Consider the following 23,977-nt stretch of genomic DNA (forward strand, 5'->3'; position numbering starts at 1 on the left):
AGAATCTCCAAGTAAATCACACTGCATTTGACAGAGCCAGAACAAGAGAGAATCTTCTTCTTTAGCATTAGCTAAAACTCACTTTAGAAAGCAATTTGCACTTCTCTGAATTACACTTGAAATGAAAAGCCCCTTCTTAATAGGTTAAGTAAAAAAATCAGGGCCAATGCTTCCCAGCTGCAATTATCACATCTTTGAAAGTGAAAATGTATTGGAGAGGTCCGCATTGCTGTGTTGAGGCTTACATTAAACTGTTGCAATATGCAGAATGGCTTGTGAAAGACAGAGGGCAGAGACATTTCCCTGAAGTCCACTCAAGAAGTACTGTAAAAATATATGCCGTTCGTTATTACTGATTAGCATGTTTTAAATGTATCTAAACCCCAGAACAAAATGTAATATGTTACTACTTACCAGGCCCTAGATTTGCTGGCCGCATTAATTTTCTTTTTATTAGGATTTTTCTTTTTTTTTCTCACCTAATCATCCCGGTCATAACACCTGTCTGACGATAGCAATACTAACTCTCTGCACTGTATCTATGGAGGAGCAGCGTTATCACTCTAGGACAGAAAGTGAGTTAGGAATACATAACACTACTTGGCTTCATATACGTAACATATAATGAAGTGTTCTGTAGCTCATAGAGGTTAACTGGGCAAAGTTTATAAAGTTGCTTGAGATAACTGCAGAATATACAGAAACTTGCAATCTCACTGGATTTTTGGTAGGATCAGCAGATATTTTTTGTATTTATGGCTTTCTCACACAGGCAGCTGGGGGGGGGGGCTTGTTGGTAAAAACAGCCTGCTTAGCTGCAGTTTTGCCTCCCACCTGAATAGTGACAATGCAACCTAACAGGGCTGCACTCGAGCTGCAAATTTTGTTAGGCAGCACTGCCTGTCATACGTGCCCATTGAGATCAATGGGGCAGCACCACAACTGTAAGCCAGATGCCCTGTTAGCAAAAATGTTGTCACAATCTTCTGCTGCAAGACCACCCACTGTGGTTCTCGTATGTGTATAGAATGTACTGCTCACAGAACAAATCACTCTGCGTCCTTTCTTGAAAGGGCTGCTCCAGGTACAAATAGAACAGAAAGTCAGTTTAGTTTGCAGGTGTTATCCACTTTGATCAGCACTGTTACAGTCTTCTCTTTAGCAGTATACTTTGGCATTCCCATGTCAGCTAGCTGCTACCTACCCACCCTTTCCCACTTGAAAGAAGTCAGTGTTTGCAATGCCAGGGGCCAGCACACAATTTACCATGACTCTTTGCACTTCTGTAAAGCTGTGGATAGTTCTGGGCTGAAATCTGGGAATATGGGGTCAATTTAGCGTTAAATATCACATGATTACTTGAGTTCAAATAATGCTCTACTTAACTCAGGAATGTGCAATTCACAAATAAATGCACTTTAAATACTGCACAAGTTAAAGTTTTTTTATTTTGCAGTATTTTCCGTGAGTTTTTGCATGTTATTTTACCACAGATTGGTTGCAATGAGAACTGAAACATTTTAGCAGTGGCATTCCTACCAAAGTTCCCGCCTGCATCTTAACAACCTGTGCCTCATCTCCACTGACAGCAGAATGTAAACTAAAACTAAAGTGCCAACTGTAAAAAAATATTTATTTTTTTAAATGGTCTACACTCCTCTTCCTCCCAATCTATACCAGACTTGTGTGATGGCTCTTTAACACCCAGCTAGTATTCGTTAAATAGCAGGTGGCTGAACCACAACTTATTAGACACATGTTTTTGTTTACTTTTATTTGGGGGGGGGGGGGGTTACCTTTTAGACAGGTTTATTTGATATTTACCAATTGTTTCTTATTTTCCAGTAAGTACCACATAAACCTGTAGGAAATTGACATTTTCCGTATTGCCTACAATATTTGGGTTAAATGTGTCACATGGCCCAAACATAGAATACACTATCATTGTGTGAATTGACCCCTATGTGTGGAATCTGACTGGGTATCAAGGAGTAGTGGAATGGGTAATGCTGTGGGCTCTACTTCGAGGTTGAGTTTGGGAGCGAGGTAAACCTTTGACCCAGCTCAAATGTTTTCTAAAACTGAATTTTTACTTATATAATACACCACTAGTAAAGTGTTAGGGACAGTGGTTAAATGTAAAAAGAGTATTCCCGTGCTGCTATGGAAACTAGCCAAGGTGAGAGAAAGAGATAGGGGGGAGGGGACGGGTAAAAAACAGATACAAAGCACTGGGAGGTTAATCCACAACCTAATAGACACATGAGCACTACTCTTAATCTCATTAGTGGAGTCACTAAAGGGGGGATGGGGGTGCGGGCCGCACCCAGTCGGCACCTGCCAGAGAGGTGACACCTGTGGGCAGCAGCACCGCTAACACTGCACAGTCCGCACCCCTACACTGATCTGCATCTAGCCGGGTTGTATACCTTAGCGGAGCGGACCGAAGCCACCTCTCCCACCTCTCTGTTTACATCTACACAGGAGGAGGGAATCCAAGGGACACACCGCTGTGCATATACCACGCTGTTTTGAGGTCTGTGTAGTGTATTCTAATGTAGATGGACATAAGCGCTATGAGAGGGCGGTTTACTAGCACACATACAGAGGGTGTCTATACTGAGGGGGGTCTATACTGCTAGAGAAGGATCTGCACTGAGGGGGTGTCTATAATGATGGAGGTGGGTCTGCACTGAGGGGGTGTCTATACCAATGGAGGGCGGTCTGCACTAAGGGGGGTCTATGCTGATGGAGGGGGGTCTGCACTGAGGGGGGTATCTATACTGATGGAGGGGGGTCTGCACTGAGGTGGTGTCTATACTGATGGAGGGGGTCTGTACTAAGGGGGTTTCTATACTGATGGAGGGGGTCTGCAGTAAGGGGGGTCTATACTGATGGAGGGGGTCTGCACTGAGGGAGGTGTCTGTACTGAGGGGAGAGGTCTATACTAATGGAGGGGGGTCTGTAACTGAGGGTGTTTCTATACTGATGGAGGGGGTCTGCACTGAGGGGGGTCTGAACTGAGGGAGGGGTCTGTACTGAGGGGGGAGGTATATACTGATGGAGAGGGGTCTTACTGAGGGAGAGGGGTTTATACTGTGGGAGGGGGTATGTAGTTAGTGGAGGAGAGTCTGTACTGAGGGGGGACTATAGTTGCTGGAGGGTTGGGATGACACCAATTTTTTTCGAGTGACTCCATAGGAAGCTAAAATCTTGGGACCCAGAACACATAAATGGAGATATGGGTTATGTTTCCCTGGTACCCAGGCCTAAAGCCTGTCAGGTGACATCGGCCAGTTCAAAAGAACCCAGCCGACATTCGGCCCGTGTTTACGGCAGCTAGTTTGACAGAAGATGGCTGTTTGGCCGGCTTCTGTCGAAGGGTCAAGACTGAAAAAGGTCTGCCGACTGGCTTCTGATCAGCACTCTCAGTCAAAGATTGAGAACACTGAGCGGAGTATTCTGGTGGAGGAAGAAACTAGTAATGTGTATGAGGATTTGGGCTCATCTCTGAGCAGTAGCATGTGCATAGGGAGGGATAAAGAATGCTAGGGGATCTTTTCAGAGTTTGACCTTTACATTGTTGCGAGGTATAAGGTTAATCTGGACTTGTTCTCTCCAATTTTTTATGTTTTGTACTCAATTGTGAAAAACTCTTACAGACTTTAATAAGTAAGGCTATGCAATGTAAATGATAAGATGAGCTGCCACAAAGAGTAGTGAATGGCTTTGGGTGGAGGGTAGAAGTTTTAATTTTTTTTTAACTACAGGTACTACTCACTTAATGACCAGGTCCTTAAACAAATTGTTTGTTAAACGAGGAGTCATAAGAAATCAATATTTTAAACATTCTTAACTACTGTATTTACTGCATTTCATGGTTTAATATCTTAGGCCGCGTACACACGGTCGATCCATCCGATGAGAATGGTCCGACGGACCGTTTTCATCGGTTCACCGCTGAAGCGGCCTGATGGTCTGATGTGTGTACACACCATCAGTTCAAAATCCGATCGGGTCAGAACGCGTGATGTAAAACACACGACGTGCAGAAAAAAAACGAAGTTCAATGCTTCCAAGCATGCGTCGACTTGATTCTGAGCATGTGCGGGTTTTGAACCAATGCTTTTGTGTACTAACCATCGGTTTGGACCTATCGGTCAGCGGTCCATTGGTTAGATTTTAAAGCAAGTTCTATAATTTTTGTCCGAAGGACAAAAGACCGATGGGCCGTACACACGGTCGGTTTGGACCGATGAAGCTGAACTTCAGTCCGTTTTCATCGGTTTGGACCGACCGTGTGTATGCGGCCTTAAAGTTGCAGTAAGTACACTTATTGGTAGTTACTCGACAACCTGTTATCTAGAAGTGTTTAATATAATTTATTATTTTGCATATCACTCACAGATTAGTAGTAATGTGCCTGTCATGTTTTCATTTTAAATAGCAACATCTGTGAATTTGAGAATTGTCAGTTTTGGCACTGAATTTGTATAATACAGTAAGCTCTAATTATACTCATCATTGACTTTGATAGACTAACCCCTATCTTTGACATATATAATTTGTCTTAATGATTTGGCTGGCATTGATTGAAATCTATTTTCTTTAACGATCAGGGCTCAGCTACCTGAGTAATCTGTTTTAAAAGGCATTAATCTAATTACCATGTGGTGTTTTATTCTTTTACATGCAATAGAAATTTTCTCAGCTTGGCATTTGTTTATTCTTTTCTACTAAAACATGCCTTTTTCCCATGGCAATGCTGTTGACTTCTACCCCAGTAAACCTCACACTCTGACATTTACCTCTGTCTTTTGCTTTTAACAGTCAAATGCCAGAGCATTAGGGGAAGTGGGGGCGTTGATATTTGATTGACAGACATCCTGCTGCATTTTTTGCAACGTACCACAATGCACAGTGAAGAACAAGTCATTGTCGGTGTCGCCACAATAAAAATAGCCCCCAGCATTGGTGTCAGGGGACACAATAAAAAATAACAGCACTGGTGTCAGTAGAAGCAGTACCCCCCTTTTTACACACACACAGCATTAATGTCAGTGAATGCAATAAAAATCCCCAGAATTTGTGTCAGTGAACATAATATTAATAACCCCCAGCAATGGTGTCATTGGGCACTATTAAAAACCTGTTTTGGTATCAGTGAACACAATAAAAATCCCCAGTATTGGTGTCAGTGACAACAGTCATAACCCCAGTATTGGTGTCAGCGACTGCAATAATAACCTCCAGCATTGGTGGTCATTAGTTACCACCTGTGCGCTTTCTCTCACCTATGAGTCTGTTACTATACTTGTACTGTTGAGTGGACACTACTTTGCCTTAAAGTTCTGTCTTTTGTCTAATGGCAGATGCTGCAATGCAGAGAGCATTTTAGCAATTGGCACCCTACTGTTATTCTGCAGAGTTTTCATGGGTGCTCAACCGCTGGTGAACCCACCTCAAGACCCAGCCCAGGACACGGCAGGCCACCTACAGAGAGGTAGTGGGCCATGTGTTGGGCACCAAGACTGTAAGTGAACACAAATAGCAACTTTTTGTTGATTAATATCCCCACCTCCCCAGATTTTCTCCATCTTTTGCCATATAATATTGCAAGGAAAATTATGTCCTTGTAATAAGAACTAAAGTAAACTTTATTTTTTGTTAGCATTTAACACGCCTGACTAATGTTATGTATGCAATATACATTGAATGGTTTTGAATGACATAGTAGAGGATTTTTGTATTGGATAAAGATTCGGGGTTTGCAGTATATGATTACCTTTTTTTTTTTTTCATTCTTAAAGACCTTATAGAAAAGAATGGTTCAGTTAAGTGATAATGAAATGAGTCATAATCAAATGTACATTGTGTCACTGACAATAGTTTACAGTTCAATATATACCTCATTTAGCTTCACAGCCTTAATTTGTTAGAGTATATTATACTATCTTTAGTTGGCGTGGTGAGAGGAGCTCCAGATGTTTTAAGAGATGACTGAGGCCTCGTACACATGGCCGAGGAACTCGACGTGCCAAACACGTCGAGTTCCTCGGCGAGTTCAGCCCTGAAGCCGCCGAGGAGCTCGGCGGGCCGAGAGCTCCCATAGAACAACGAGAAAATAGAGAACATGTTCTCTATTTTCTCGACGAGTTCCTCGGCGGCTCCATCGGGCCGAAAGTGTACAGACGACAGAGTTTCTCGGCAGAATCAGGCTCTGACCGAGTTTCTCGCCGAATTCTGCCGAGAAACTCTGTCGTGTGTACGAGGCCTGAGATTTCCAGACTCTATTTCACACATTGGAAATTGCCAGGTTCACATTGTCTATTCTCAAACCATAAGAGTACTTTAACTGGAACTTTCAGTAGACCGTTGTAATAGACATGTTTGAGAGGGAGAAGAAGAAAAATGGCAAAGAAAAAAAAAGAAAGGGGAAGTGGTGGGCATTGGGGAGAATGGTGCTGGTTATAGGGATTTGAATAGGGTGGTTAAACTGTCATAGACCTGAAATCAGAGCCCATTATTTTAAGGTACAGTAAAACCTTGGTTTAAGAGCGTTTTGCAAGACAAGCAACATGTTTTAATAAATTTTGACTTTCTATCCAAGCGATGTCTTGATATAAGAGTAGCATCATGTCACAACTTAGTATAAAAGAAAAGAGAGGCGCCTCTAAGTGTAGCAATATGGTTACATTTAATGAAAGTACCACATTTAGCAACATATTGCTACACTTAGAGGTGCCTCTCTTCTCTTTTATACTCTGTAGCTCCTGTTTAATTTCGTTTCTAATCCCCTTGCGGGAGGCTTCCATTTGTGGATGGACATTTAAAAAATTAGACAACCTTATCAGATTGATATAATCTTTTTATATGGACTATAAACTGAGGGACCTATGAATAAATGATTGTGGAACGAATCATTTGAGTTTCCATTATTTCCTATGGTGAAATTTGCTTTGATATTTGTATTACAAGCATGTTTCTGGGATGAATTATGCTCTCAATCCAAGGTTTTACTGTACACATGAAATCAGAACTAAAACCACATCTTGGTAAATTCTTCTGCTCTGTGGTTGAGGCCATGATATCCTCCAAATTTTGATCTTGTTGACTTTACCGAAACAGATGCTGATTCAAGCAGGGGTTCATCTGTTTTCAATATAGAGGAATGCGTTTATACCTGTTTTTTGACATATGTGTGAGTTGAAGGCCACAAGGTTGTCTGCAAGGCGGACATCTGTCAATTTGAATATAATGTTCCTCACCAGATTCCAAAAATTCTGCAAAAGAGGGCAACTCCAGAACACATGCAAGATAGTCCCCTTTTTTTGACATCTCCAGCAGAAGGGGGAGCACTGAGGAAATATTTTGACTCATGCTATCATGACAGTCACTATCTTAAATCCTGTCTCTTGAAGTTTGCTAGAGATTGATGCTATGTATATCTTTATTTTTTTTCACATTATCTTCTATGCAATGCCTGTTTTCCCTAAGTATTGGCCATACATGGGCAGATCTTTTACTGAGAAGAAGTGGTGAGTGATCTCCCTTTTATTGCCTGGATAACCACCTCTAGCATCCAAAGTGAAGTTGCCAAACTGCACCCAATTACCCAAGAGGAGACAGATTGTGCTTGCCTGCAAGATGTGAAAATGACACTAAACCGTTGTGAATAATTTTTAATGAGCATATAAAACGCAAGCCATTTTTCTTTAACATTATGACAGCCACCCTGCCCCTACCCCAGGTTTTTACCCCACCCCCTTCACAAATCATTCCATAGCATTAAAAATTTAATGTTAGGCTATACTATGGCTCATTTTTGCCTCTGTACTATAGGGCCATTTTGTATGGATTGCTGGCTGGGCCCTGGTAATGCCTGATGGTGGTGAAAATAATAAAATATAGTTTGAGCCCCTGGTATGTTAGCCTATCTTATAGCCCTCTCTTTATAAAGCCAAAGTAATTTTTCAGCTCACACCAGCTTGCTAATTGTGTCCGTGCAAACCCTAAGTTATACTGTGATAGGGAAGGGATAGACTGAAACACATCTGCGCCTCTGCACTTCATGGTGCCTCTTGCACTGTACAGTGGTGTGAAAATCCAATAGGGAGCATTAAACTCTATAGTGTATTAAGGAGCTGTCTTAACATCTCAGGTGAAGAGATCTCACTGCAAAGAGTTCTAAAGAAATATAATACCAGAAGAATTTTGACCCATCATATACTACCCAGCACCAAAATATGTTTTGGGTGAACTGTCCCCAAAAGTAGCTACTCCAGTTTGTGTTATGTGATGGTTATAATTTGCTACAACACCAAACTTATTCATGGGTTAATTTCACAGGCAGTGTAGTCAGTTAACCTTTGAGAAATAATTTGGGGTACGCGTAGCAGAGTTTAAAAACTTTGCTGTGGGACTGATAGGGAGTCAGAAGTGTTAAACTGGCACAATGCCACACGGCAGCCCTTTAAAATTATTATTTCTTCACATCCGTCTGTACATCTATCTTTATTGCAGGCAGATCATAAGGTATTTTTCTCATTCATTATTGAAGAAGTGGGGATTCACAATACAGAACACCTACAGTATGTAGAGGTTTTTATGTTTCAGTTCATCTCTCTAGGCATATTGGTATTTTAAAGATGTGAAACCGGACAGGAAAGCAGAATTTCCTTCAAGGAATCCTAGGCATTAATGATTAAACACTAGCCTAATGATTGAACTCTCCTACTTACCATTTCCACACTCGGCAAAAGAAAAACATTTTTGATGCTGAGAGGACAGATGTATGGCACACTAGAGGTGCACTCTGACCTGTGTTCATTGGCGCAAGGAAGTGATGCATGGTGGCTATGAGCAGCAAATGACAGAAAGATGTTCTGGTCTTATGGTCTAGCGGGATACAGGAGCATATGTAATGAATATGGGCTGATTTCTCTTGGGGTTAGAAGACTGCAAGTGATGGCTATGGAATATAAACTATCATAATTATGTTCAAGATTTGACCATTGAATGATATCTGTGGTATGGAATTAATGTTCAAAATCCTTTCTTTTTTTAAACCGGGCGGCCTTTCAAATCGCTTTTGTTGAACTGCAGTTAGAAAACAAAATGCGTTCTCTAGGGTTGTATGTTTACCTGATTGCCCTTTACCCAAAGTATTCCACAGATGTCTCATAAGCAGACATGATTCACTAAACATGTAATTCATTACTGTAAATAGATTTTAGTCCTCTGGTAAACATGTGATGGTATGCTGTTAACGCCCAAGCTGCAGCAGGTGATAGAGTTGAAAATGCGCAGGCGCAAGGAATAAAAACCCTTTACACTTGCACATTTCATCATCAGCACATTCACAGTAAAGTTGTTTGTGAAAAAGCTGTAGACCTTAAGCAAAAAGAAAAAAAAAGTAAGCCCTTCTAGAATAGTTTCAGGTCCTTTTGCTCAGATGCAGACTCACCTCAGATTGGGGGTGAGTACTTCTCTCTACCAAAAAAAAAATGTATGCATAAAAAAATACAAACCAATTATCCTTTAGTTTTATGAATACTGAGCAATGTACCATTTTAAGTACAATCACATCATCTATGTGCTCAAGAATGGTATATCATTTCATAAACATACATTATGCCAATATAGTGCAAAATACTTCCAACATTGTTTTTTCAACAGATAATTGTACATTTCTTTCTATAGGCGTAGTCTGACCCTAACCAGTGAATAGATAACCCAAAAGGGCTTTTATTAGTGCTTTCATTAATAATAAAAGGAGATATATAGTCACAGCATACACTTTCATTTAATAACCTCAGCATACTAATACAACCAATAGTTATTTTTTACTATCCAATAAAAGCTTACATACAACAAAATATCCTTTCATGTTGTGAGTGCTGCCTGTCTGCTGGCCATCTTTTTCCACAACTTCCTGGGATCCCTATATGCTTTGTGGCTTCTACTCTGCATATTCTTTTGGTTTACTGTTGATTTCCAAGGGCTACATACCCCATGGTACTTTAGTGTCTGCAAGCAGTGATTCCTGAAACGCCTCAGCACATCTCGAGTTCAGGAAGGCTCTGTGAAATGTGTCACACAGCAGTGTCTACTCACAGGGCATAGCGCATATGTGTCACAGAAGTCACTGAAGTAAATGTGTGCTGATTATCCACAAAATAGCTTTTTCAACTGTCAAGATTGTTTAGAATAATAGAAGTAGGCTAGAAATATTTTAAATTCAATGTGGAAGCTTTTTTTCTGCTGTGGATAGATTATTTGTGGGATTGGACATCCCAGCCTGTGCACCGGTGTTCAGCATCTATATTCAAGGTATAAGCATTTTAGCGTGGGTGTGCCTTTTGTCTTTGTTTATTCAACATGCTGTTCCCATAAATTCACCATTTTTCAAACTCCTCCTCAAAATCATTGATATCCCCCATAACATAAGAAGTCCACCTTTTCTTATTACACTGATAAATCATGAAAAATGCATCAGTCACTGTGTACTGTGTAATGCCACCTATAATAGGAAGGAATCCTATTTGTTGTTTCAAAAATGCAAAACATTAAATTTTAAAACATCATTACAAGTGGATCAGTCGCCATATACAGTATCTCATTTGCACTATGGGACCTTGCAATAGTCATGTATCTATTGTAAGGGGTTAGCTCGGTAGCGGGGTGTGTGACCCCCTGGATGGGTTCACGATACACTGAATTTATACAGACAGGCAGTCGAAGACGGTTGAAAACAAAGACTTTGGTTTATTCTTCCACCTTGCTGGAAACAAGTGCAAGCATCCAAACAGCATAAACAAAATCAAGCATAAAATAAACCCTGGCCACTTGGGGCGTCTACCTTCACCACACAGGAACCTATCTAGGGAGTCTGGCACAGCCTAGTGCTGGGCAGACACTGCTGGTCATACAGCAGAAAAACAATAGTCTCTTTTTGATTTTTATCACACAGAAAAATCAGTCACCACCTCACCTCCTCAGAAGACTTTAAGCTACTGCTCTCCTTGCTCACAAAGCCTCAGGATGCAGCAAATCAGTGGTAATCCTCTGGATTACTTATAGAGGCCTTAATTGCCTCATTCTGAACAGCTGAAGTTTTCCAACGCCCTTAAACCTTTCCTTGCTACTTTTGCAGCCGACGCCTAATAACAATTGGTGTATTGTCTAAACAAGGCAGAAATGTATGTCCCGTCTGTGACAACACCCACATATTTACCTGACTTCCTGTCACACTATTCACTGATCAGTCCTTTTGCAAATAATTAGTCATCATAGACCCAAGGGCAGTTACAAGTGATTAACATTCTTTTTTTTTTTTCCGAGTGTAATTAACACATTCTGTCCAAACTAACCCCAGGACCTTTAGAAAATGTTTGATTCTGAACAGATCAGTGACCCAAAGACTTGTTATAGTTTAGGGACCATATAACCGAGACTCCACCCTATATGGCATGCTGTGACCCTACATGTGAGTCATCCAAATGACTTATGTAACAACATATTGAAATTAACTAATTCACACAGCAGAACACAGGGGTTAACCAACTCAGTTGCCATAAGACATCATAGTCCCAATAAGTAATTCCAAAGAACGGTCTTATTAGTTTGTCTGTGAAGGTTCTCATTTATTCAGGTCATGGTATATCTAGTAGTAGTTGGACATATTCAATTTAAAACAACATAACAGAACAAATCCATTTAATTGTGAGAAACTACTACTGGGTCTTTTATGATACTGGTTGATTCCTCCATTCTCATTCCTTCCCTGCTTTCAGTTGTGTGAACCCCATTCCTCATGTCTTCATACTTTGAATAATAGCAAGGATACTCGCAGGTCCAATCTGCATAAAAAATTTGGTATGCTGGTGTAGGGGTTCGACCGTTCCCTTCAACGCCAGCCTATTAGTAGTGACATTATCCCTTGGTACATCATTACAGTGCCAATGCACTTCATCAAGATTATTAAAAAAAAGGAGGAGTGTTCACCTTTCATTGAGGAAATGTCTCCTACACTACCAGCCCTGCAGCTTCCAGTGTTTCATATTGAACATCGTTTTTATTTTACTGTTAGTTTTGAGTAGAATTTAGTTCATTCAGCTTGTCAGCTATTTTTCATATTTGTATTTACCAGAAACTATACAAGCCTGTGACATAAGAATGTAAATTATATTGGGACATATCTTTAAAGCAGTACCTGTAACATTCACAGGTAGTCAATTATTCCCTGCAATTTAAAAAACATGCATCAGGAAGATACACCTGCAGTGAAAATATGGTGAATGTCACTTTATAAATATGCTCCACATCAGAAAAAAAAAATAGACCACTTTATTTGCTGCTCTATTTGTTACGTGTTTTGGTGCCATAAAGCCCCATCTAATTAGACATCACGTTGTAAATGAATAAAAAACAATCTATCAGTATAACATTTTTATCCGATGGAAAAAAATATATAATTCGTGCTTAACCCTTTATTCATCCAAATCACCCCTTCATTCTTTTACAGATGTTTTTCCCTTGCACAAAATCTTCCATTTGTGGGACACATTGCTACTAGGGAATGCCTCATTTCCTTTTTGCATTGGAGTGGCTATTTTACAACAGCTAAGAGTCAGACTTCTTGCAAATGGATTTAATGAATGTATCCTGCTCTTCTCAGATTTGCCAGGTAAGTCTTTTCTTAATAGATTTATAGACATTTAAAAGCTACATTTCAGTAATAAGTTAAATTTTTTAAAATATGTATTGGTTAACATTTCAGTTACAGTAAGCACCAGCATGACATCAACACAAGAAGATGTGAAACATTAAAATGTATTTGTGTGCACAGAATATTTAATACAGGTATTGGAATAAAGGAGAGTAGGAGAGATAAGCTTAAAGCGGTTGTAAAACGCTGCATGTTTTTTTTTTTCTTACCTGCAAGGCAAAGGCATAATGTGCTAGTATGCATCGCATACTATGGTAGCACATTATGTGAAACTTACCTGAAAACGAAGCCTTCCAGCAATACAATGTCATCACTGGAGACAGCTTCCATCTTTACCCGTCTTGCTTCTGGGTTCGCGGACTCCGGCTCTGTGACTGGCCGGAGCCAAGATGATGTCACTCATCATCCTGAGTCCCACGGTCACGGCACAGGGCTCTGAAGGAGCGGCATGGGTGGCTGTTCCTTTAGAGCGCATGCGCCAGTGATGTCACTGGCTGCATGTACAGTAAATATTTCCTAAATGATGCACGTTTACACTACCTATAGGTAAACCTTATTATAGGCTTGCCTATAGGTAAAATTTTAAGATGGAAGTTTACTTCCTCTTTAAAGTGTATATAAAGCCCATTTTTTTATTTTATTTAAGTGGTGGGGGGGGGGGGGTTAGAACTCCTGTCAGGTTTTAATTGCTGTCTTTGTCCCAACTAGAGTGATGCATTTTCCATTTTTTTCTGGTGGCTATTAAGACAAAGTTTAAAAAGTAAAGAGAAATATCCAAAATGTTGAGTTGTCACCTGAACAGGAGTAGAGAAGCAATTTTCCAGTAGGATCGTTTCCTAATTTTGGAGTGATTTTATTTTATTCCTGTTGTGACTACAGGACAGGACAACAGAGTTTTTTTTAATCATGACCTACTACTGTACATTTACCCCAAAAAACATAATTTTAAATCAAATCATTAATGGCACTCTAATAATTTATTATTATACAGAATGTATACAGTGCCAGCAGTTTACGCAACACTTTACAATATAAGGGGGAAACAATGCAGTTACAATACAATAATATACAAGGGGATTACGAGGGCCCTGCTGAGAAGAGCTTACAATCTAATAATATTAAATGCACCTACATTTGAACATATTTTTGGAAACCGCACACTGGAAAAAAGTATTATTTAAAAATTGTACAAACAGTTGAGATTTTATAGCATAATAATCGGGTTCAAAAAGTGGATCAATCCAAATTTTGGCGCAGACCTTGCTTACATCAACACCAGTTCTCCAGACCTAAATACAGGACATGTTTTCCGGGTTTCATCAAAGTATCACACATCTGTTTACACGGCCACAGTAATAGAGTAGCTTCTTGGTTTGGTAGTATAAAGGGTTGCTGTTAGCTGTTCACCCTTATTATGCAGGCCCTGCATAATCATAAAGGCTGAAGAAATAGCAAGGTTGCTTTAAAACTTGTTCCTTCCCTAGCTCCTGTGCTCATCAGCGACATTAGGCAGCTTCCATTCCTGGGCTTTGGCTTCCACTGTCAGCTTTGGCACCACAGGTACAGGGTCCAGTTAGGTGGGCATTAAAAAACTTTAGCAACCTTGTCTATAGTAGCAGGGTTACTTGAGGGAAGTATTAAGTGTGCCTGTCGGCATGGAGTGTTAGGTGGGGTAGATATCAGCAGATCTTATCACGAATTGTATCATTTTATATTTTGAAGTGATTTAGTGGGTGGGGGACAAAGTAGAGCGTTAAAGGTAGAAAAGAGTTGGTGGGGCTGGATAAGAGGGTGTTAATAAGAGTGATAAAATAGGTCTGCCTGGCAAGACATTTATTTTTGGAGGGCAGAATTATATTGGTTGAGGTCCTGCTGAGATTTACGCTACAGACACTTAAGAGTGCAACTGTGACCCTTTGATCGAGGGCCTGATTCTTTGTGTAACGAGAGGGGACGAGCATGTCCAGGGAGGATGAGCGTGAACTGTTATAATCAGAAAAGGCTAGGTTGTTGCAGGACAGGGATGAGATTTGGTCATATTGATAGTCAGTAGCAGAATAGAGAAGGGTTAAAGTGGCAAATGATTCTATGGGTAACTGTTAGGCAGTTGAATAGAGAGGAGGTGGATGACAACAAGAGAGTGAAATTATTAAGGTAGTGATCAAAGAGAGGGAAAGGATTGTTGATTAGAGAGATTGCAGGGAGTGCATAGGTATGAGTTTACGAGGTCAAGGGTGTTGTTATCAGAGTGTGTAGATGCATGTGTCTATTGCTTCAGGTCAAAATAGGAGGTTAGACTGAGAAGTTTAAAAGTAGCAGGGGTATTAAAGGCAATGTAGGAGGCACTGAGAATGTGTGAATTTAACAAGAGAGAAAATAGGGCAGCCAGGCAGAGAAATCATTAAGGAAGGTTGATACTGGTCCAGGAGGCCAGTAGATCACAGCAATTCTCAAAGAAATTGGAGAAAATAGACAAATACAGTGGGCCTCAAATGAGGAGAGGGACAGAAAGGGAGGTGAGTAAAAAACCTTAAAAATTATTTTTGGGAGTAGAAGGATCCCAATTCTACCTCCCTTCCATCCTCTGGGTCTGGGAGAGTGAGTCCAGAGAAGACCTCCATGGGAGAGGGAAACATGTAAAGCAGAGTCAGTTTCTTGAAGCCAGTTTCAGTAACCGCATGTAGATAGTGATAAAAAGGTGATGGACAGAGGTGAGTTTGTTACAGACAGAGTGGGCATTCCAAGGGGCGCATGGATAGGCACTAAATTAAGTGGTTTATGGCTGCTGCTGTAGGGCATTGGGTGTGTTGGCCACAGTCAAATGATGGCAGCCTAAGGCTTAGGAATATATCTCTAGAAGTTAGGAGAAGCAGTAGGGTGAGAGATGTAATATGGGAATGTGATTTATATGAAGGGGCCTGCCCCCAGCATCCTGGGGGTGTAATTAGTATGTGAGTTTTGAATTAGCAAGAGTTGATGAGTGCAGTAATAAAGAGAGAACAGAAGTGAAGGTGATACGTATAAGCTGTGAGGTGGAGAAGAGGGGGGAAGGAAAAAGATATATCATATATACACTCACACATCTGTTTTGTAAAGTTGCAATTGCTCAGTGAAAAGTACATTGCCTCCAGGAGATAAGGCAAGCACTTCTAAGAGCTAATGCTCAGCTGTAGATCAGTACTGCTATTTCACCCTGAGCACATTCCTATGACTGTGGTTCCTGAAGGCCTCAACTTAATTTCTCTATCCTGCTTGGAAAGGAAATTAAAATATGTCCGTCAGACAGAGCAAGTAGCTTATATTATTATTGTGAATGACAAACAAAGGGATTTGTAAAAGCAAATATACTTTGGATGACATTACTCAATAAAAACTTTGTGTAAACCCAGCTAAAATAAGTAAATAAAAACATTTTTTTTTCCTCAGTTTAGGCCGATACGTATTCTTCTAACTTTTTTTGGTAAAAAAAAATCGCAATAAGCGTTTATTGGTTGGTTTGCCCAAAATGTATAGCGTTTACAAAATAGGGGATAGTTTTATTGCATTTTTTTTTTTTTTTACTACTAATGGCGGCGATCAGCGATTTTTTTCGTGACTGCGACATTATGGCGGACACTTTGGACAATTTTGATACATTTTTGGGACCATTGTCATTTTCACAGCAAAAAATGCATTTAAAATGCATTGTTTATTGTGAAAATAACAGTTGCAATTTGGGAGTTAACCACAGGGGGCGCTGATGGGGTTATGTGTGACCTGAAGTGTGTTTACAACAGTAGGGGGATGTGGCTGTAGGTGTGACATCATCGATCGTGTCATCCCTTTTATAGGGGGACACAATCGATGCTGCCGCCACAGTGAAGAACGGGGAAGCCGTGTTTACACACGGCTCTCCCCGTTCTTCAGCTCCGGGGACCGATCACAGGACTCCAGCGGCGATCGGGTCCGCGAGTCCCGTGGTCCAGAGCTTCGGACCGGGTCGCGGGAGCGCGCCCGCGATCCACGGCTGGGTACTAGTACAGGACGTACCTGTACGTGGATGTCCCCAACCTTGCCATTCTGCTGACGTATATGCACAGGAGGCGGTCCTTAAGTGATTAACCACTAGAGGCCCGCCCTATAGTCGAATGATGGCTACAGCGCGGACCTGAAAATCCGGGAGGACGTCAATAGATGTCCTCCCCTTTGCACGCACAACGTGCACCCCCTGCAGGGTGCACGCTGTGATCACCAGGTCACTGAGACTTGGGTGTTCACAGATCCGTGTAAGGGGTCGGTACCGGCCTCTTACCATGTGATCAGCTGTCAGCCAATGACAGCTGATCACATGATGTAAACAAAGGATCTGTAATTGTTGTTTTTTCTCCTCACAATGACAGCATGAGGAGAAAAAAAAGCCGATCGCCGGCTTGTGTACAAGGGACATCGGTCCCAAAGAGGAAGAGGCAATTCTGCCTCATCTGTGCCCACCCGCCAGCGCCACCTATCAGTTCCCACAGTGCCACCTATCAATGCCCACAAGTGCCACCTATCAATGCCCACCAGTGGTGCCAATCAGTGCCACCTAGTAATGCTTCCTATCAGTGTAACCTACCAGTGCCGATCAGTGCCCATTATTGCCACCCATCTGTGCCCATCAATGCCACCTATTAGTGCCACTTCTCAGTGCCCACCCGTGCCACCTATCAATGCCCTTCAGTGTCACCTCTATGTCACCTCTCTGTGCCCACCAGTGCCGCCTTATCGGTGCCCATCAATGCAGCCCATTGGTGCCCATCAGTGCAGCCTCATCCGCGTGCATCAATGAAGGAGAAAAATTACCTGTTTGCAAAATTTTATAACAAAATATAAAAAAATATCATTTTTTTTTTTAAATCGGCCTTTTACATTTTTTTTAACAAAAAATAAAAACTGCAGAGGTGATAAAATACCACCAAAAGAAAGCTCTATTTGTGGAAAAAAAATGATGAAAATTTCATTTGGGTACAGTGTTGTATGACCACGCAATTGTCATTCAAAGTGCAACAGCGCTGAAAGCTGAAAATTGGTCTGGGCAGGAGGGGGTTTAAGTGCCCAGTAAGCAAGTAGTTACAATAGTACATTTTCTCAGTTTAAACATTTGATGTGTTCTGTTTTCTATTGTGAATAAAATATGGGTTTATGAAATTTGCAACTCATTGCATTCTTGCTGTGGAATTAGCGAATTTATTTAGTGTTCAGACTAACATCACCTATATTTCTGATCTCACAAATCTGGCTGCTTTGATTAAGCCCAATCAAAGGTACAATCTTAAAACTGACTGTTAATTTATAGTACAATTATTGTAAACAGTGATCCCTAAAACTATTGGTCTCAGGAAAAATCAGCCCACACTTATCCAAAGTTTCACTAAACACCTAACAAAACCTAAGACTCGCACTCCAGACAGGTACTCAAAAGCACAGTCATCAGACACAAAAAGTAACCTGACCCTGTCTCAACTGTAGAAAATTGTTCACAGGGTCTGTATGGAATACACAAGATATTTCACAATGCATGATTATTAGGTATGTGTTACTGCTGTATTTTCCAATTTCGATTCTCAGGGACCACTGACTAGCTATATTTTCTGGCACTTTTCTTAGAATTGCAAATAGAAAAAATAACGTGCAGTTCTTGTAAGCTATTGACATTTAAAACACCATACTTCTGGTAGATTTAAAGTGGTGACATGCCATTAGCCTTCATGTACAGGAACAGAGAACCACTATTTTAGTGTCAGTTTGGTTACATATCATTTTTTTGAATTTAGAATGTTATCTGAAATTCTGTGAATTGGATCTTTCCAAAGTTTGCATCAACACTGTTCAGAGCATTAATCTTATTTCTGACAGTAAACTGAAGTAGAACTGTAAAATTCCTTGATAAAGAGTTTTTCTACTGGCTGTTACGCTGATTTTATCTGTGGTTTTTATTTTAATTAGGCATTTGTCTGTACATTTTCGAAGTATCACTGTATTTTGTTTCTACAGTGCTAGTGGTTTCTCCTTTTGCTGGAAATGTCTAGCGGCACTGACCTGTTGTGAAATTACAAATTACCTTCATTATTATTTTTCAGAAGACTAGATAATGTTCATTCAGTGCTGGATCTCACTGAGGCATTACTAAGTCTTTCTCAATGAATTCATTCAAAGCCATACTAGTAAAGTATGGCATCTACCAGACCGTTGCTGTTGAGAAAGCAAGTGATACATTTTTTTTTGAAAGCTTACTGGACATGTCTAGTGAGATATTGATAAATTTTTAAACCGTTAAATGTGCAAATCATTTTCGTCATCAAAAACATGTAGGAAGATATGTTGCCTTTCATAAGAAATAACAGCAGGGCTTTTTTTCAGCGGAAATGCAGGGGGAATGCAGTTCCAGCACTGAAAGTATGTAATGGCAAGGAGTGCGCTGCAGGGTCTATTGATACTGGCTGCTGGGGGATTTATTGTTGCTGGAGGGAATTTATTTTTTCAGGGTGGTCTATTGTTGCTGGGGGGTCAGTTGTTGCTAGTGTAAGATTGGGGTGATCAGACTCTAGCGGTAGGTGCGTTTTTAGTGAGTACGCCAGTCCAGAACTGAGTTTTTAAGGGCCAGGTAGCCCACTTTTATTTAAAAGCACAAAAAGTTCACAAATACATCAGTAGCCCTCGCAGGGGGTTCCACCATTACTGTATCTTGCATACTCAACAGTTTAGCCTCCTGGTTTTCATTCTTGCCATCCGGCTGTTTCAGGCCTGTAGCCTAGGCCTAAGTTCTGTTCCTCAGAACAAACAGAGTTTCCTAGAGATAAGCTCTTTCCTTGCTTACTCCTGGCCAGCGCCTTGCTGCTCCATCACCAATGAAATCTGCCTCCTGCAGACATGCATACTCAAGCTGCACCCATGCAGCGTCTCTGACTCTGGGGTGGGGCTCTGAGCCATGTCAGATCAGAACTAAATAGCTGAACACACAGCTGTGCAATTAGTGTGTCTTTCTCTCCAAAATATGGCGTAAACCAGCATTCTTTAAGATGGCACAGAGTTCCACCACCACACTAGGAAGGATCTGTTGAGGGAGTAGTCTAATGTTGCTGGCTCCAGGGAGATTTGTTGTTGCTGTCGGTGATCTATTGTTGCTGGGGGGGGGCATATATTGTTGGAGTCGGCCCATTGTTGCTTGGGGGATTTGTTGTTGATGGGAGGGGTGTCTATTGTTGCTAGCTGCAGGGGTTCTATTTCACTGCTTTTCTTATTATTATTATTGACAAATTGTATACAAATTACTTAGCACCATAAATGTTACTTGGTTCTGTATTCTTTAAAAAGGGGCGTTACTGGGAGGTGGGTAAAGGTTGGAACCAAGGAACAGTGCTTGAAGGTGGATAGGGGGCATAGACGAGGGGTTATTCTGAAAGGGGGAGTTCCTGCATCTAAAAAAGCTCTGATTAACAGATTTTAGAAATTTGAAATCTGACAAAACACTGAATGCCATTTTACCAACCCGACAGACAAATAAGTATTCAAACATTTTTTGAGTATGTATATCCAGTACATATTTGTATGTTTACTGTATACCCCCATGTTGCTGCAGTTTTTCCAAAGCAATCTCTATTGAGGATATTGTTATTTTGTAGACTGCATAACCTGATGTCAATCTCTAGGTCAGGCAGGCATTCAAGTGACAACAAAACGAGAGGATAAAGTTCCCCCAAAGAAGACCAATATTAGAACACCCTGGAAAAAACAATGAATTTTATTTAAAAATGTTATTAGAAAAAAATGCAACAAAAAACGTATAGAAAATGGCAGATAAACAGAGTAGTATCACAATTAAAAAGACAACGTTGTCAATTAAAATCAAGTACCTGTCACACACATTCCTATTACAAGGGATGTTTACATTCCTTGTAATAGGAATAAAAGTGATAATAAAAAAGAAATTTAATTAAATTAAAAAAAAGTGTTAAAAAATAAATAAATATGTAAAAAAAAAGAAATACATTTTTTTTTAACGCCCCTGTCCACAGTAGCTTGCACGCAGAAGCGAACACACACCCAAGTCTCGCCGACATATGTAAACGCCGTTTAAACCACATATGTGAGGTATCGCTGCGTATGTAAATCTAAACTGGTAACCTGTAAACATTTTCAAAGCGTTGCCTATGGAGATACCGAAGTTTGGCGCCATTCCATGAGTGTGCGCAATTTTAAAGCGTGACATGTTAGGTATCTATTTACTCGGCGTAACATCATCTTTCATATTTTACAAAAAAATTGGGCTAACTTTACTGTTTTTTGTTATTTTTTTAATTCATGAAACAATTTTTTTCCAAAAAAAAGGCGTTTGAAAAATTATTGCGCAAATACCGTGCAAGATAAAACGTTTCAATGACTGTTGTTTTATTCCCTAGGGTGTCTGTTAAAAAAACATATATAATGTTTGGGGGTTCTGCGTAATTTTCTAGCAAAAAAATTATGATTTGTACATGTAGGAGAGAAGTGCCAAAATAGGCCCGGTATGGAGGTGTGTATAAAAGCCCTGTATGGAAGTGGTTAAAGATGCAAATTTGGAATATTCAAAACTATTAATTTCGTAGCTATCATTGTCTTTGACCAAAACCACAGAATCTTATAGATAAGTCAAATAAATTGTTTAAAAACAATAATTTATTCATATACATGTTTTAAAGACAAACATATTTAAAAAGAACAAGAATGCAAGTTTCACAGCCTAGTGCAAAAGAGCTTCCTTGTAAGACCCGTGCTGTCAGTCCTACATGTTTCGCCCGAATACAGGGCTTCTTCAGGGACACACGGGAGTAAATGATCTACAGAAGTACATAAGAGACAATAATAAATGTGTGGAACAACAGTATGTAAGGCATCACTCCTTAAAGACATCAAATAAACATCTGAATGTATTAGCTTAGATAAGGCAAAACATTTTTTTATAAATATTGTACAACCTAATGAGTTGCATTCTTATAATTTATGTTGTTCCATTAAGAAGAACCAAAAAGCCATACCTCCAAAGGGAATCGATAATCCTCCCATACAGCAGAGCCGTGCCAATTCCCGTGAAGCAGGTGCCCGCTGCCTTATTGGGTAGAGAAACGCTGCATCATATATATGTGGCGCTATCCGACGATCAGTCCTAATGAGAGAGACAGACAGGCTGAGCCTCAAACTCATAATGTAACTCATTAAACATGTTTGTCTTTAAAACATGTAAATGAATAAATTATTGTTTTTAAACAATTTATTTGACTTATCTATGAGATTCTGTGGTTTTGGTCAAAGACAATGATAGCTACGAAATTAATAGTTTTGAATATTCCAAATTTGCATCTTTAAACTCCCATGCCACACCCCGGTTTCTGGGATTCCTCTTTATAAGTGCATGTCAGAGATCAAACCAAGCCATGGAGTCCAAAGAATTGTCTGTAGACCTCCGAGACAGGATTGTATTGAGACACAGATCTGGGGAAGGGTACAGAAAAAGTTCTGAAGTATTGAAGGTTCCAATGAGCACAGTGGCCTCCATCATCTGTAAATGGAAGAAGTTTGGAAGCACCGAGACTCTTCCTAGAGCGGGCCGCCCGGAGCATTCGGGGGGAAAAGGACATTAGTCAGGCAGGTGACCAAGAACCCGATGGTCACTCTGACAGAACTCTCTGTGTAGAGGGAAGAACTTTCCAGAAGAACAACCATCTCTGCAGCACTCCACCAATCAGGCCTGCATGGTAGAGTGGCTAGATGGAAGCCACTTCTCAGTAAAAGGCACATGACAGCCCACCTGGAGTTTGCCAAAAGGCACCTGATGGACTCTCAGTCTGATAAAACAAAGATCAAACTCTTTGGCCTGAATGGCCTGTCTGGAGGAAACCAGGCACTGCTCATCACTTGGGCAATAACATTCCTACAATGAATCATGATGGTGGCAGCATCATGCTGTGGGTATGTTTTTCAGTGGCAGGAACTGGGAGACTAATTGGGATCGATGGAAAGATGAATGCAGCAATTTACAAAGACAGCCTTGATGAAAACCTGCTCCAGAGGGCTCTGGACCTCAGACTGGGGTGAAGGTTCATCTTCCAATGGGGCAACGACCCTAAGCACATAGCCAAGATAACAAAGGAGTGGCTACGGGACAACTCTGTGAATGTCCTTAAGTGGCCAAGACTTGAACCTGATTGATCATCTCTGGAGACATCTGAAAATGGCTGTACATAGGTGTGCCAAGCTTGTAGCATAATACGCAAAAAGACCTGTGGCTGTAATTGGTGCCAAAGGTGGTCCAACAAAATATTTGAGCAAAGGTTGTGAATACTTATGTACATGTGATTTTTATTTTTTATTTTTATAAATTCGCAAAGATTTCAAACTCCTTTCACATTGTCATTATGGGGTTTTGTTTGTAGAATTTTGAGGAAACTAATGAATTTAATCCATTTTGGAATAAGGCTGTAGCATAAAATGTGAAAGAGTGAAGCGCTGTGAATACTTTTCGGATGCACTGTAGGTAAAAAACACTCTAATGAAAAGTAAACAACTTAAAAACATCGGATGAAATCACAAGTGTAAGACAAATCAACCAAGGCTCCTCACTACGTTGGTCTGTCCGGATCGCTGATGTGCTCTTTAGTAGTGGTCACACTAGTGAATCTCAGGGTTCCTCGGCAACTATTGTTGCACTTGAAATGACAGCTGTGATGTCAAGTCAGGCAGTAGGTGGTGCACGCAGTCAGGGCATGCATGCTCTTTCCTCAGGCTTTGTCTGAACCAGACATATATGGGCAGACAAAAAGATCCATCCAGCACGCCGGTTCAGGCTGCTTACAGGACAGGGCAAAGTTGTCCAGACTATGGCTATTCATAATATTATTACATACTTAATTACAGCTATAATATTGTACTTATATCCCGATGAAGCATGACAAATTTGACCATAAGGGTCCTGTTAAGAAAAAAAAGGGATAATAATAATAATATCAATATCCAAGTATATAAATAAAGAAGACTATATGAAGTAAAAAAAAAATAGTCTAAATTAAGATTGGCATAATGATAAATATAACTGTTTTTTATGTATATAAAAATATACATATATAGGGTAGGGTAGGAAATCATGAACAATTCTACAGCCTCAGGACCATAATAGCAATAAACAAGAAATTCTAATGATAAAAAAAGAATTGAGGATGGTGAAAAATTCTTCTAAAAGGGAGAGCTTAAATCGAG

The 23,977-nt window shown here is 40.4% G+C and overlaps 1 protein-coding gene across 1 annotated transcript in view; it reads left to right on the plus strand.

The window, feature by feature from the left end:
* Window positions 1-23,977, plus strand: part of TBCK (TBC1 domain containing kinase) — a 361,383-nt gene that overhangs the window by 221,063 nt on the left and 116,343 nt on the right. Inside the window, exon 22 of the mRNA XM_040329676.1 lies at window positions 12,527-12,688. Coding sequence (XP_040185610.1) covers window positions 12,527-12,688 — 162 coding nt within the window. The remainder of the gene's footprint in view (window positions 1-12,526; window positions 12,689-23,977) is intronic.

Source organism: Rana temporaria, chromosome 1, assembly GCF_905171775.1.
Source record: "Rana temporaria chromosome 1, aRanTem1.1, whole genome shotgun sequence".
Lineage (NCBI taxonomy): Eukaryota > Metazoa > Chordata > Amphibia > Anura > Ranidae > Rana > Rana temporaria.